Source organism: Aedes albopictus, chromosome 2, assembly GCF_035046485.1.
Source record: "Aedes albopictus strain Foshan chromosome 2, AalbF5, whole genome shotgun sequence".
Taxonomy (NCBI): Eukaryota; Metazoa; Arthropoda; class Insecta; order Diptera; family Culicidae; genus Aedes; species Aedes albopictus.
The window spans coordinates 45413635-45430061 of record NC_085137.1 but is presented as its reverse complement, the minus strand read 5'-3'; the positions used below and the strand labels follow the sequence as shown (position 1 = coordinate 45430061).

General features: G+C 38.4%; 4 protein-coding genes across 4 annotated transcripts; 2 read left to right on the top strand and 2 right to left on the bottom strand.

Moving 5' to 3' along the window:
- Positions 1 to 497: 497 nt before the first annotated feature.
- Positions 498 to 1626, bottom strand: LOC109421454 (ejaculatory bulb-specific protein 3-like). The gene is made up of 2 exons (XM_029871741.2): positions 1517 to 1626; positions 498 to 1439 (listed from the first exon to the last, which is right to left on the bottom strand). The coding sequence occupies exon 2, from the start codon at positions 1417 to 1419 to the stop codon at positions 1033 to 1035; it is 387 nt and encodes a 128-aa protein (XP_029727601.1). The 5' UTR covers positions 1420 to 1439; positions 1517 to 1626; the 3' UTR covers positions 498 to 1032.
- A 919-nt stretch (positions 1627 to 2545) lies between these two features.
- On the top strand, positions 2546 to 3194 carry LOC109421453 (ejaculatory bulb-specific protein 3). The gene is made up of 2 exons (XM_029871742.2): positions 2546 to 2589; positions 2666 to 3194. The coding sequence occupies exon 2, from the start codon at positions 2686 to 2688 to the stop codon at positions 3070 to 3072; it is 387 nt and encodes a 128-aa protein (XP_029727602.1). The 5' UTR covers positions 2546 to 2589; positions 2666 to 2685; the 3' UTR covers positions 3073 to 3194.
- Positions 3195 to 8820: 5626 nt separating this feature from the next.
- On the bottom strand, positions 8821 to 9585 carry LOC109421398 (ejaculatory bulb-specific protein 3). Its single transcript, XM_019695873.3, has 2 exons — positions 9500 to 9585; positions 8821 to 9401 (listed from the first exon to the last, which is right to left on the bottom strand). The coding sequence occupies exon 2, from the start codon at positions 9384 to 9386 to the stop codon at positions 9006 to 9008; it is 381 nt and encodes a 126-aa protein (XP_019551418.2). The 5' UTR covers positions 9387 to 9401; positions 9500 to 9585; the 3' UTR covers positions 8821 to 9005.
- Positions 9586 to 10660: 1075 nt separating this feature from the next.
- On the top strand, positions 10661 to 11336 carry LOC109421397 (ejaculatory bulb-specific protein 3-like). Its single transcript, XM_019695872.3, has 2 exons — positions 10661 to 10686; positions 10777 to 11336. The coding sequence occupies exon 2, from the start codon at positions 10792 to 10794 to the stop codon at positions 11170 to 11172; it is 381 nt and encodes a 126-aa protein (XP_019551417.1). The 5' UTR covers positions 10661 to 10686; positions 10777 to 10791; the 3' UTR covers positions 11173 to 11336.
- The last annotated feature ends 5091 nt before the right edge of the window (positions 11337 to 16427 follow it).

Below are 16427 nucleotides of genomic sequence, written 5' to 3'. Positions count from 1 at the left end.
TCTACATGTGTACGAAAACCGATTTTGAAAATATTGCTCCGTTATCTATATATATAAAAATGAGTTTGATGTTCCTTTGAGGCAACAAAACTCACGATCTGCTGAACAGATCGGCATAAGTCTTGAACGGTTCGATTCGTATTCGTGGCGGCTGTGTTTATATGTACAAAAAGTCTACAAAATCAACATAAAATGAAGAAAAATTGTAAAAATACTGTTTTTTACGAGCCGGGAAGAAATTCAGCACGATCGAAATAAAATCAATCTAGAGTGCGATGCTTCGATGACCTCAACAGTTGTCAAACCACCACAGTTTGGCAAGACAAAGTTTGCCGGGACAGCTAGTTTAATAAAAAAATCAAAAACCGAAAAAAAGAGAAAATGCTTCCAGTTTCGCCTTAAGCTTTGATTTTTTAAACAAACGGCTCATATAGCACATCTGGACAATTTCCACAAAATTGGTCATAACTCCGTTCCACATCTTGAAAATTTCACAGAATATAGCTTATGTAATTTCCTTCCAAAAATATTTTTATGAGGTTTTTTCCGGACTTCCTAAAAAGTTTTTCCGACGTTTCCTCAACTGTGGACAATTTTGTGGAAAACAATTTTCATTTTGTATTGTTTTTCAATTTCTGAGAAAAATTGCTTGTAATTTGACAAAAAAATGTGTCTAGATGCTTCGTTCTTCAGTTATGATTTTTCAGAGTATGTGGTGTCTGTGGACAATATTTGTTTTCTACTGGAGTTTTCCGGAAAATTTGGCGATCCTGATTTTTTTTCAATTTTGTTTTTGTTCATATATATGTATATGAGAATTGGCCCAATTCTCATCGTCTTCAGGACTTCCGAGTAGTTTGACTCTTCCGTCTGGACGCGTCACCCTTCTTAGGCCTGGTACATGCCCTCTTATCATTCCTTGGTCCTGTGTTCCTAAGCTCCTGTTCCTATGACTTTTTCTACCTCTTCTTCTTCCGAAATTTTGAAAAAAAGCAACAATCATAATATTTTCATTTCAATCGATCATTTATTTTACAGCTTGATTCCATCCTTATCGGCATCAGCCACATACTTCTCGACATACTTGTTGTCGGGATCGTACTTGGCCTTCAGAGCGACCCACTCTTCTGGCTTGTTCTCGGTCAAGAACTTGATGATTTTGGTGCTGGACATTTTCTGATTCTCGCTACACTTCGAGCAGTTGTTCTCCAGGGCATCGGGCAGGACACGCTTCAGCTCGTTGCCTTCCGGGGTGCAAGCTCCCGTATCCAACAGACAGTTGTAGTAGTTCTTGAACAGACGGTCCGACTTCAGGATCTCATCGATGTCGATACTGTCGTACTTGGTGGTGTACTTGTCCTCCTGGGGACGGGCGGCGGCCACGGCGAACAGTGCCAGAACAACGACGAAGAATTTCATTTTCAAAAACTTTTTTGGAGCTGTAATGATTAGAGTTTAGATTAGGGGTTAGTTGGATCTTTTCAGAATTCTAATGCGTCCTTCAACGACGCCTCACCTTGTAGCTTGAAGCTGTGCAGAAATGAACTATAGTCCTATCGAAACAAACAGCGCTTATATATATCGTGCCCGATGGCAGAACTCCTTTGTTCTCCATCCTGCAGGATGATTCTTCTATCGCCAATGTTGGGCTTCCTTTTGAAGCTCGCTCGTGTAAGCTACCAATTGTTGACTGCGGCACAAGTGATCGAAGCACGATATGTCGTCATCTATTGCTGCAGCATCGCGAATGAAGCAAGTTGTGAATTGTTGATCGTGGGAAAACAGTGCCGAAAAAATGGTTCTGAATTATTTAATTGCTGTTCGTGACGTATGGTTTGGATGACCTGGTCAATGTCAGTTTCAGAATGAAAAACCAATGGTGATTCAATCTTGATTACTTCAAATAACTAACATCATGAAGCACTGTTTTTACATTATCTTCAAGTTCTACTAACCCAATGATTTTTTTTTCTAGTATCTCAAGTATTTATCTATTTCATCAACTACTATAACTGGTCCAAAGAACATTTTATTTTATTTCCATAGCACAAATGATACTAGTAGCTTATCCTAATTTCCTATGAATAATTAAAACACCAGAAACTTCTCTAAACTTTGTTAGAGTGAAATCCCTCTCAAAATTGAAATCAAATCATAAATTGTAGCACATTCTGCTAACACTACAAACACCATTAATTCTCCAAATCGAATTCTCGTTGATCTGCCAAAATTGGCGTTGATCAGGTCATTTACTCCAAACGTCACTTTCCGCGATTGAAGATTGCAGTGCAATTTTTGGTACGCTACTTGGCAAATTCAATATTCCTTTGCGGTTTGCTCCATACCCGATGATGCAGCAATAGATGACGACATGAACGAGCTCGCCTCGGATATATCGCATGCACTGTGGTAGATAGATACCTAATTGATATTTTACACGAGCGAGCTTCAAAAGGAAAAGAAACGAGCTTAGAAAAAAAATATCCTGCAGATTGGAGAACAAAAGATAACAACCGTTTGGCACTATATATAGCCGCTGTTCAGTTTGGTAGGACCATAGTTCAATTCAGTGCAGCTTCAAGAAACAAGGTGAGGATTTTGGGAAGGAACCATTAGAATTCAGTAAGGGGTTGAACAATCTTCTAATCAACCATTATCATTACAGCTCCAAACAAACTTTCAAAAATGAAATTCTTCGTCGTTGTTCTGGCCCTTTTCGCCGTGGCCGCCGCCCGTCCTCAGGAGGACAAGTACACCACCAAGTACGACAGTATCGACATCGATGAGATCCTGAAGTCGGACCGTCTGTTCAAGAACTACTACAACTGTCTGTTGGATACGGGAGCGTGCACTCCGGAAGGCAACGAGCTAAAGCGTGTCCTGCCCGATGCCCTGGAGAACAACTGCTCGAAGTGTAGCGAGAAACAGCAAATGTCCAGCACCAAGATCATCAAGTTCCTGACCGAGAACAAGCCCGAAGAATGGGTCGCTCTGAAGGCCAAGTACGATCCGGATAACAAGTACGTCGAAAAGTATGTGGCTGATGCCGGTAAGGATGGAATCAAGCTGTAAATGAGCAGGAAGCGAAACATCACCAAAAACTAGCCAAGTTCAAAAAAATTTCAAATATTCCATAATTTTGTCAATGTGACAATGTGATACGAAAACCGTTAAAATAAATTCTCGAAAAATGATTTTTTGCTGTTCAATATCAGATAATTCACTATATTTATATCTGTAGACGACATCTTTTATACTTTTTTTTTTCACCAGTATCCAAGAATCCGAGACTGTTAGAGCCATTGGCTCAGAAAAAAAGTAGTGGCAGCCGCTCTCGCGGGGAAGAGCGACTGACGAAAAATTGCAATTGAATGAAACCATGATGCAGCTGTTCCCTTCTGCGCCTAGAAGTTTGACCGGGATTGCTCCTTGCACTTGGCTAACACTAGGTATTGTTTTGTCTTTCAGCAAATTGACATTCCGATCATTGTAGATGGTGGGCACTGGCGTAGCCTTGTGGCCATGTACCATTGACAGTAACATAAAACCTGCGCATAACGTTCTGATGCAAGCTTTCCTGCGCTTCAGTAACCACACTCACTTCGCGCTGCCATTTTTTTGATGGGGTGGATGTGTTTCTCTTCTGCTCTTGCCACCCTGTTCCACTCCTTGGTGAGCTCAGCTACTAGCATTTACGGCTCCCATCTGCACAATCTAGAAAATCAGGACATTTCATGGCTTTTCTCGAAAACGAGTAAAACGCATCGGATTTGATAAGAACATTTTGCCAAAATTAGTCTAAAATCAGGACTTTTCCTGCTAAATCATGACGGTTGGTAATCTTGCATTACACTTCATATCATGTTAAAGAATGTTGTAAAAGAACTACAATTCACCTAAAATATTAAGATTGGATAATTTTCCCTTGAATTCTGTTTCCGTCGAGTCCACGTCTATTTCGGGCCCAACCTGAATTTAATTCCGGGCACACCTTCTACGTGACAGTATGGTACGTGTAATGGCCAAAAATTACCATTTGACCGTAGATGTAAATTCAAAAAGCTTGAGCTGGATTGACCGTCCGTGGATGCTACTTCAGTATCGCCAGAACAGCTACACTCACACAAGGAACCAATGAGATATCTGCCCGAAGTATAGATGACAGCTTCAAAGGTATGCTAGATCGCCATTTTTTCCACCCATACATGAAAAATAGTTATGAAATCCCTTTTGAGCTCTAAGCAGAACTATTTACCACTACTATCATTTACCATTTACTACCTTTACTGATGCAAAGGAGGATCTAGCATACCTAAGAAACCTGTCATCTATACTTGGACTCCCGGGGACTAAGCAGGCATCTTCAGTTTGTGAGTGTTGGTGGTCTTCTATTTTTGAGCGACAATGGCGCCTGCCTTGTGAAGATGCAGGTCAATGTGGGGAAGGGGAAGGAAGTGACAGGCCGATCGGTGCAGTAGTTTCCTAATACATTAGGGTCAGACAGACAGACAGACAGATTTTACGATACCCTTAATATTCTTTCGGCAGAGCACCATAGGTGCTGAGGACTGAAAGTAAGGAAGTTAAGATACTCAATCTGAAAATACTTGCACGGTTTCATTGAATCTTGCAACACAGCTTTATTCAATTATGCATGGTAGTGCATCTTAAGATATACCTCGGTTTCCCAACCTTTGTTTCGCGACCCCCCAAATACTTGCAGGCATGTTGCGAGTGTTCTACAAAAAGCGGGGTGACAACAGACTGGAGGGTCGCGAAAGTCAAGGTTGGGAAGTCATGAGATATACAAAACGACCAAAATTTTCACTTTGTCCTCACACTTTAGATTCTTGAGAAATTAGTGCAGCCCGTGATCCCGTATTGGGAACCACTAAGCTTTGGAACAGCACTATACTGTACCCAAGTAATTAAAAGCTTAGATAAGAGGGTATTTTACAAGCTAAGCAGCTTTAACAAGGTGTCTAGCCTTCTAAGCAGCTTCATTTTTAAGAAATTTTGGAACTTGAAAGTTCACATAAGGTAGCTGGATAGCCTTCGAAGCAGCTTCTGACAGAACTTCGACAAAATTTATGCAGAAATAAAAATGTATTTTTCAGAACCACAACTTTGTTGTGATACATATGTCTGAAATTGCCCATTGCACGGTGACGTCATCAAGAAATCGCTCTCTTTTTCTCCTACGGGAAATTAGAAAACAACAAGATCAATACCTGTCAAATTTGACAGGTACTGGTCCTGATGTTTTCAAGCTCTCTGGAGGAGTAAAAGAGATAGAATTTCGCCGTGAAGTGGTCAATTGCTTCTGATAATTGTTTCCACATCACCCGTCGCTCCATGTAGATTTGTACTGGATCCTCCTCCGTGATGGTCTGCTGACTTACCGCTGCTCTGCTGAAGACACTTGACAAAGTCAAGCTAACGTCACTACTGTACAAGTGTGCTAAACTAGCTGCCGACAGAAAATCGATTCAGGTCAGACTAGGAGTAGAGCGTAGGAGTCTCACGCAGAGACTCTCGGTTTGAATCCGGTTTTTTGTTTAAGCCTAATATTTATTGATTTAATAAATTTAAATTTGTATTTTATTCGTGTATGTTCAACACAGCTGTTTTCTAAAAAAATACATTTCATATTTATTGAAACACAATGTTATTGAACTAACCTTCTATGAACTTGAAAGTTCCGACAAAGTTTCGAGTAGCATCTTAAGCAGCATAAGTGGTTAATAATTAGACTTGCCGGAACTTGTGAACGAAATTCCCGCAATGCTCATCGTTAGCCTCTTAAGCAGCCATAAAGTTCCATTCGGAACTTATCTGAACTTCGTGGAACTTGAAAGTGTCATGGGGAGCGGAACTTTTGGTTAATTGGGTAATTAACGAATTAGTAATCCTTATGACGCTAAACATGAAACACTTTGTCTCTCCACCTCACATTTAGGTTCTGGAGAAAAAATCATGGCGTGTGACCTTAGCCTCGGAGCCACTAAGCTTTGAAACATCAATTTATAATAACACTATACTGAAATAAATTTTGTTGTGGAAACTACCGATTCCATAGTAAAATTGCTAACCGTACCTATGATTCTCAACCGACAACAATTTCCAGTTAATTCTACTAAAACACTGTCAACTTAACTACCCAGACAACCAGGAGTCGCATAAGATTGCACGCTGTACATCGTATAAAGTACTATTTTAAGTCACTATCGCAAATATGTACAGCGGACGGACAATATTCATCGCATATGATGTAATTTTTTGAACTTATTACGACGTATCAGGTAAAGTCATATAAGAATACAAATCAACTTTTATTTGGTATGAGTACATCGTAGTATGATAGTAGTATGATGTTTTGTTACGATGAATTTTACTTAATCGCAAAAGCGTGCAAGTTAACTCGCAAAGCGTCAAATGATTTCGCATTATTGCGTACTGCGATGATTAAACGACTTCGCTTGGTACTTTTCTTGTTGTATCTGTTTAACTCGCATTGGTGTACGGATAAAATCGCATAACAGTATAAATAAACTCGTTAAAGTGTGCAAACAAACTCGCTTAAGCTAGAAGCGTTTATGTTGACATAAAGCGATTTTGTATGTGATAACAATGAAAGAGTTGCTTTTGGACTGTGGATGCAGTGCCAAAAAGCTACAAAAAAGTGAACAGCCGTAATTATGGTTACAAAGTCATCATTATTTGTTCTGTTGGCTTGATAATCAACAATGGGAGGTGCTAGCCAGAGAGGGATAGTGAAAACTGTGCGAGAAATGGAGCCTGGTCGTTTTTAACTCCAGATATTCTGCCAAACACACATTGCGCAGGTGAACCAAGTGCATTCCAACAAACACTGAGGTGAGTTAGAATATCATGATAATTAATCTGCTTGTTTCATAAGTAGCGTTTGGTGTTAAGTATGAAGTATGGCTCAACAATCCAAAGGTCATTTGTTCGATATCGACCAGACAAGAATTGTTTTTTTTATATTATTAAGTCGCATGATATGCCTAGTTACGTCGCAATAGTGCTCACGGTACATCGCATAAGATATCGCTTCAAGTCATATAACGTTATGTTGTTCCGTCAATATACGTATAGCGCCTCCACTATTGTACGCATAAGGCACTTTTACTGCATCTTATGCGATGTAACTTTAACGCATATAAGTACGTATAACATGAAAATAAACTTCATTATACGTGTAAATTGGTTGTCTGGGTAGCAGTGCAATTGACATTACTAAAATTAATCCTAATTTAACAAATGAGCATTGTTTTTTTTAACCATACTGTGTTGTAAAATGTGTGTCCAGGAAAAATTAACAATGTTTTGTTGTTGAGACGACTACTCTTTTAGTTGAATTGACTACAATGCATTGTAATTTCAAGCATATTTCAGCTACCTTAACAGATTTTGTTGTCGGTTGGAAATCATAGGTACGGTTAGTAATTTTACTATGGAATCGGTAGTTTCCACAACAAATTTATTTCAGTGTAATTAACAAAAAAAAAAACGAAAGTCATGAACTTCCATCAACGACCAAAGTTTTTGATGCATAATTATGTTCTGATGTCAAGGTCGTGCATCAAAAATTTTTAAGTAAAACAGTTTTGGAGTATTTCATGAAAATCGAGCACTACAGTTTTTAAAAATGTGGAATTTACTAAAATTCAAGTACTTTTCCTTGCAGTCAACGAATTTTCAATCTTTTTGCATAATTAGAAAGCTAAATATAATATGTTTCAATCATCTGAATATAATTTTAGCATCAAATTTTTGGGATTCGATGTGTTGGTGTTTATATAAGCCAATCTCCTTAAATTTGAGCAAAATTTCAAAAAAAAATAATGAAGATTTGTATTTTTTTTTTAGTAAGAAAAAACCAACTTAAAATTCTTTCTCAACGTACATTTGAAACATTAGATGTTTGCCAGTAACAGTAAAAAATTTCAGCTCAATCGGAGCATTGGCTACGGAAATAGAGATGTATGAAGGGAGCAACTCTGCTTAAAAATAGAACAAAAATCGATTTCAAAGCGACAGCCTTGTATGGAAAGTCGAAAAAATTACCGCTCCACTGTAATTTTTTCCTTCATGTTTTCGAACTCAGGGCATGATTCTACACTAAAAATGATCATCAGCTCACTGAGTTCAAAAATACTGTAAACTGGTGTAATAGGTGCTGCTTGAGACACAATCTTAAAAATATTCACTCCTTCTCCTATGACTTCGTTTCTTGGGAAATTAGTATGGTCCGTGACCCTAGCTTGGGAACCACTGAGCTTTGCAATGACACTATACTTTAATAAATGCTTCTTGCGATGCAAAATATGAAAACTATTTCCCGTTTTTATCCAAGTTCTTATCGCACTATAGAATCAGTTCAAATTAAAAACCCCTGAGGTTCACAACACCACTATATTGTAGTGAGTACTACTTGAGACGCAGAATCCTAAAAATTTTCATACCTTCTCTTTGGATTTTCGGTTCCAGCAAAATCTGCATGGACCGTGACCCCAGCTTGAGAACTACTGATATGTACTGCACTAAACTTTATCATTCTGGATAACGAATATGTCTGGACAAGTTATGCAAAAGCATTTTTCGGCACCCACATATAAGATCATGTCTGTCGAACTCTGAAAATTAACGACATAAGAAAACTTATGAATAACATTGATTCAAATATTTTAGCAATTTCATAAGTATTCGCACTTATTGTTGTTTCAACTTTATAAACTAATAGTTCTTTTTAATTCAAATATGTGATATTCACTACACTTCGCTAAACCAAGTAGATTTTAGTTACCGAAATCCATTTATTGTCACTTGATTTTCATCTGCACTGTGGATTTAACAGAACTACAGTTGATCGGTGTCATGGTTGATTTATAGCGAAACACAATATCTTCATCAATATCACAGCAGTAGGTCGATTACACATCAATCTTCAGTTCAGTCTTCACCTCAGGATTTGTCCCAATTTACAGCTTGATTCCCTCCTTGTCGGCATCGGCGACGTACTTCTCGACGTACTTGTTGTCGGGGTCGTACTTGGCCTTCAGAGCCTTCCATTCCTCTGGCTTGTTCTCGGTCAGGTACTTGATGGTCTTGGTGCTGTCGGTCTGCTGCTTTTCGCTACACTTGGCACAGTTGTTCTCCAGGGCATCGGGCAGGACGCGCTTCAGTTCGTTGACATCTGGAGTACAGGCACCGGTGTCCATAAGACAAGCATAGTAGTTCTTGAACAGGCGCTCGGACTTCAAGATCTCATCGATGTTGACGCTGTCGTACTTGGTGGTGTACTTGTCGTCTTGGGCAGCAACCAGGGCGAGCAGGGCCAGAGCAACGATGAACAGTTTCATTTTGAAGAATTATAACTGCAAGGTTGAGAAACAAAAAAAGGAATGTTAGTTTAATATATTATTTGATGGATCTAAAGAAGAGAAGTCCTATACGGGACAGATCCTGAACTCACCTCAGTACTGGACGCTGTGCAGATTTGAACTATGCTCTACCCTGCCCAAGCATCAGCTATTTATAGGGGCAAAATTTCTTTCCGTTCCTATCCTACGGGATCGGTCCACGGCGAATGCTGTTCTATCTCCCACCCGGCGAGATTTTCTTTTTCGGCAATTGCCACTTCCCGTTCGTTTCTTCACCGCCCGTTCAGGTCTTGTTTGTTTGTGACGCCGGTATGGTTTAATATTCCGTTATTCAATTCAAGAAATGAAATCAATCTTCAATCGGATTCAAAACATAGGAATGATTTGTTTGGTATATACATGTATCAATAACAAAAATCTAATCACATCACCTAATTGCAGCTATTGAGTTAGGGATAAAATAAAACTATCTTCGTGATAGTTTACATTTTCCAGCATAGCACAGAACTCAATGCAAAGCTTCTAACAAGCGTTTACCGATTAATGATAAATTAGGGTGAATTGGGTATCTTTTTCCTTATTAAGCACAGTGCTGCCATATTCATCCTACTCAAAACAATAAATTAACGAACTGTTTGATTTGTTTTGTTTCTTGTTTTTGTATCTTTTGTTAGAAATGAGCACGTATATGAACGATAAAAACGGAATCCATTAGAGCCGTAACAGCTTGCTTTCAATTAGGATAAATTTGAGAGCGTAAGATTACTAATGGCTCCGAGACCCTACTCAACCAGTTCCAAAGCTGTAGTCGATAACTAAACACTTTAGACAGCGCGAGAGCAGGAAAAATTGATTCACTGACTATTAGTGTTGCTAAAAATAACATAATTTTATTGATGGTTCTTACCGTGATTATGAAATGCTTCAGTTTATAAAATAGTAGTAAGCAACTTTTCATTTACCAAGATTACCCGAAATTATTTCGCTCACTAAAATGTCAATTATAATTCAAGTGCTTCTCCTAGACTTTTGCTTCTTCTTTGAGCTTAATGCGATTAAGCAATCCAGCTCGCGAGAATTGGGCGACGACCAATTCACGCGGAAATAAGTGCAAAGAACACAGGCAAAAAAAAACCGCAACACAAGTGAGATGGAGAAAATACGACTCATGCTAGAGCGTCCTACGGGATAGAAACAAGAAGAAATTGTTCGCCCCTATAAATAGCCAGTGGGGGGGCTCGAATTGCTCATAGTTCAAATCTGCACTGCAAGTAGACAGGTAGGTTCTTCGTCCATGGTTTATTTGTATCAATCTCCAGCTCCCTGCCAGAATTACCACAATATAACATCTGAAATACTATTCTTTCAGTTCTAACCATCCAAAATGAAATTCTTCATCGTTGCTCTGGCCTTGCTCGCCCTGGTTGCTGCCCAAGACGACAAGTACACCACCAAGTACGACAGCGTCAACATCGATGAGATCCTGAAGTCCGAGCGGCTGTTCAAGAACTACTATGCCTGTCTTATGGACACCGGTGCCTGTACCCCAGATGTCAACGAACTGAAGCGTGTCCTGCCCGATGCCCTGGAGAACAACTGTGCCAAGTGTAGCGAGAAGCAGCAGACCGACAGCACCAAGACCATCAAGTACCTGACCGAGAACAAGCCAGAGGAATGGAAGGCTCTGAAGGCTAAGTACGACCCCGACAACAAGTACGTCGAGAAGTACGTTGCCGATGCCGACAAGGAAGGAATCAAGCTGTAAACAATCGGGAGATTCTGAGATTAAGAATGAACTGAACTGTTTTCTAGAAGGCAAAAAATGATGTGTTTTACGATTGGATTACCACGCTTGGAATATAATGTAGTTCTATTGAATCCTTAGTGCAGATGAACTTGCTGTGACAATAAATGGATTTCAGTAACTAACTTGTGAGATATCGCTTTGACATTCAAATATCACATTTCATTTCACAATTTGCGTGCTTCTACTGTTGAGTAAAATTTCCGTGAAAAGAAAGATAGGTGAAAGTTTGAATACATAATTTAAAATCTACGATATTCACTGTATTCCATTCCTAATCTGGAATACAGAGAATATATTTTCATAACGAATATTTGTGTTTTGAACGAGAAAACTGCTTTCGAAATTTCAATGATGACGGTGATATAATGACGAATCCTTCAACTCTAAGGCACTTTATCATTTTGAAACTATCCTGGACTGCGGAAAACTTAGCATCCTTCATTCAATGACTCGTCAAGAAGTCCTGCTAAACTCCTTCTTCTCTTTCTTCTTCTCCTTATTCTACTTCTTCTTCTACTACTTCTTCTTCTTCTACTACAACTTCTACTGCTACTACTACTACTACTTTTTGTTTTACTCTCCTTCTTCTTATTATTCTTCTTCACCTTCTTCATATCCATCTTCTGCTTCTTCTTCTTCTTCATCCTCTTCTTCTTCTTCTTCTTCTTCTTCTTCTTGAAACTCCCAACTACTACAAAGCCTGCCCGAGCAGAGGAGAACAGTAAATCTCTAACTACGATTTATTTTAATTTGTGAATTTGTGAAATTCTTCACACACTAAGAAATCACATAACGCCGTGGGTCACTGGGTATCGTGTATGTTGTCCGTTGTCTAAGTGTAAGTTATCTGCAGTCTGTACAGCATCTAGCTGAAGACGGTGTGTAGTGTATTTTTAATTAAACTGCCTTTATATATTGTTTTTGCCTTTCTCGTACACTAAGTGTACTGGAAAGGCTATATGTTCACTCCAAAAATGACTTTTTGAGAGAAAGCCTGGAGGGTCGAGTCACATATACCAATCAACTCAGCTCGACGAATTGAGGTGATGTCTGTGTGTGTGTATGTGTGTATGTGTGTGTGTATGTGTGTGTACAAATAAACTCACATCACTTTTTGGCAGTAAACCTCAACCGATTTTATTGACCAACGGTTCATTCGACGCGGAATCTGGTCTCATTGTATCCTATTGAAAATGGTTCGGATCGGTCCAGCCGTTCCGGAGTTATGGCCATTTAGGTGTTCCGGACCGATACCCCAGGCAGGGGCCAGATATAAAAACGCTACAAACACATCCATGCGACACATCAAACTACGGCATTTTCGATAACTTTATGAATGGTAACCATGAAAATGGTCTCAGACCATATCTGAACCGGTAGTGTCCCGGAACCGGTTACGTGTGTTCCGCCGGAAGTGGCCAAACATGAAAGTGAACTAAACCCATGCATGCGACATATCAAATCGCGGATTTTTTCGATAACCTGATCAATAGTAAGCAGGAAAACATTCTCATATCATATCGGAACCGGTAGTGTTCCGGAACCGGTTCCAGATGTCCCGCTGGAGGTGGCCAAGTATAAAAGTTAACCAAACCCATGCATGCGACATATAAAATGGTGGCTTTTTTGATATCCTGATGAAATGAACAGTAAGCAGGAAAATATTCTAAGAACATATTTGAACCGGTAGTTATCTGGAACCGGTTACAGGTATCCTTCCGGAAGTGGCCAAATATAAAAGTGAACTAAACCCATACATACGACATATCAAACCGTGGCGTTTCCGATAACCTTATGAACAGTAAGAAGGAAAATATTCTCAGAACTTATCTCAATCGGTAGTTATCCGGTCCCGGGTGTCCCGCCGGAAATAGCCAAATATGAAAGTGAACCAAACCCGTGCATGCGACACATCAAATCTGTTTTTTTTTTCAATAACCTGATGAACGGTTAGCAAGAAAATAGGATCAGATAACATCAGAAACTACCGGTACTGTTCCGGAATCCATTCCGGGTGTCCCGCCGAAAGTAAGCAAATATAAAAGTAAACCAAACTCATGCATGCGACACATCAAATCGCGGCTTTTTAGGTATCTTGATTTAGCAAAAGATAGTTTCCGATCATATTTGGGAATACCGGTAGTGTTCCGCAACCGATTACGGATGTTCCATAGAAAATGGTCAAACGTAAAAGAGAAACAATCCATGAATGCGACACATTCAATGACTTTTTAGGTTACCTAATGAACAGTTAACAAGAATAATTCATAGACCATACTTTGGAAAACCAATAGTGTGCCAAAACCGCTCCCAGGTGACCCATCGGAAGTGGTCAAATGTAGAACGGAACCAAACGTATGCACGCAGCATACTAAATAACGTCTTATTCAATAACGCGAATAACGGTCAGCAAGAAAATAGTCTCAGGCCATATTCAAGACTACCGGTAGTGTTCCGGAACAAGTTTCGAGTATCTCGCCGGAACTGGCGAAATGCAAAAATAAACCACACTCAAGCATGCGGTACATCAATTCGCGACTTTTAAGGAAAACTTATTAACATTTTGCATGGAGCTAGTCTAAGACCACATCAAGAACCATTGGAACAATCCCGGAACTGGTTCTGGGTGTCCCACTGGAGGTGGTAAAATGCAAAAGTGATCCATACCCATGCAGGCGATACATCAAATCGTATTGTTTAGGTAACCTAATGAACATTAGCAATGAAATAGTCTCAGACTATTTTTGGGAATTTTGGAGTAGTGCTTCGGAACCAGTTCGGGGTACCTCACCGAAAGTGATCAAATGTACCATATGACACATCAAACCACGGCTTTTTTTATAACCTGAGGAACGATTAGCTAGAAAACAGGCTCATACCACATAAAAGCTACCGGTAGGGTTTGCAGAACCAGCGTTTGGTGCTTCGCCGGAACTACGAAAGTGAATAAAATCAATGCAAGCGTTTAATATATGTAAGAGAACAAAATCTTGACAAATTAAACCCAAATACAAACAGACGTCTTACTATACTCACTAATTATCGTTCTTGTTTTCAACGGTTCATTCAAGTACTCATCAGTACGCAAAATAAACGCTCACGCTTTGGCTTACGTCGACGGAAAGATCGTGAGAACATATTCAACGAGAAAGGCACTATCACCACTAGGTGGATAAGTTGGGGTTTTTTTTCTATCAATTATTAGAATTAAATTTTCAATGTATAGGAACCCATAACTTATGCGGAATTCTAAGCAGAATTCTAGAGGAGTTTGTAGAGGAATCTTCGATAAAAAAAAAATCCATGAAAGATTCCGTGGAAGAATTCTTGGAGAAATTTCTGAAAGATTTCTCGGGGTAAATTATGGACAAATTTATTACGGAATCATCGATGGTTTTTTTTTGTATAAATCTTATGAAGAAATTTGGAAGAATTATCATGGAAATTTCTGAACAAAAAATCTTTGAGAAATTTTTGGAGGAAACATACAGGGTATTCCTGATGAAATTCTTCGAGAAATCCAGAGGAATTTCTGCAAAAATAATTTGAAGACATCTTTGCAAGTTTAATTTTCAACGAATAACTTGAATCCTAGGAAAAATTACCTCAAAGTTTAAAGAAACATACCAATAATCTGTGAAAAAATTCTATGTCTCAAAAATGTTCTTCAAAACTTTATACATCTGGCAAACATTCTTAAAATTCTTCAGTTTCAATTCTTCCACATGCTCGACACCAAGCAAAGCAAAATAACTGGGTGCGTTGTATTCAAGTCTCAAATGCAGTGTAAAGCCTGTATCCGCAATAATCGGGACACAGAAATATGGCCGCAACTCTGCAATATATACATTGAAATTGCTCAAATTTTGCCTGATAATATCTCAAGATGTGTTTATTTCACCTGCAAAATTTCAATTGAATCGGTGAAGTACCTTTTGTTGTAGCAATGAAACAGTAGAACGCGAGCAATTGAATTTTGTACTGCCCCTGGTTTAGCTTGTCAGCGCTGTAACTTTTGAATTTGACAAAAGAAATGGCTGAAATTTTGAACACAAACCTCTCAATATACATCCCTTGCATAGGCAAAATTTCAAAAAAAATCAATGCACTATCAACAATTTTATAGCCGAAACATATATTGGGGCTAACCGTGATTTCAGCCCCTCAGACAACAATTAGTGAGCACCCCTTATTGTTTCGATTGTATTGTTGAAAGTACTACACCAATAATCACCAAATTTTGCAGGAATAATATACACATAATCAACTACCATCTGTGAAAATTTCATGAAAATTGGCAGAGACATTCAAAAGTTATGAATGGGCAAACATTTTCTTAACACTATCCCCTATCAGCACCAGTGTCTTTAAATCCAATCAATAAAAGTTGATGAAATTTTGCAAGATAGTGTCTCTATAAGTATCATAACCAGAGCGTTCATGATTAACAAAATTTTTAATCATGATTAATCATTGATGATTAAAATTCTAATTTCGGTGATTATTGATTATGATTAATGATTAATTTGATTTTTAGGATGATTAATGATTATGATTAATGATTAAAATTGGTGTTATCTGTGATTATTGATTATGATTATTGATTAAAAACGGCTCATTGATTAAAAATCATGATTAATCATGATTAATCAATCATAAAAACTGGAAATGATTAAAAGGTTTTGTGCTGTTTACAATATTTTTGAAGTTTCAAAAGTAAAAGTTTCTTTGTCTGGGAGATTTTTGAAAAAAGAATCACACTTAGAACAGCATTTGAACCAATTTAAGTTGGATCATATATTTTATATGGTTAATCATTTTTGGTAATGAATGATTAATGATTGATTATTTCTTTTTCCTTATGATTATGATTACTGATTAATGATTAAATTGCGAAATCAGTGTGATTAAGATTAATGATTAATGATTAAATAAATTTTTTTAGTGATTACACAGCGCAACATTTTTTTGTCTCAAGAGCAAACTTATTTGTCTCCGAAGGATTTTGGGCCGCTGAATCCGAATCCGGGCTCAGATTTGCTCCAGCACGTCACAATTTTGAGCTATACCTCAATTTATAGGGCAAAATATGCGATTTTGGGCTTTTTTGACTGCAAGCCATTAAGCATGGCAATATTTTTGTTAAGCAACCAGAAGGTGAATTGGTCAATTAACATCTTAATTAACGACTCATGCAAAATATTTCGTTTCAC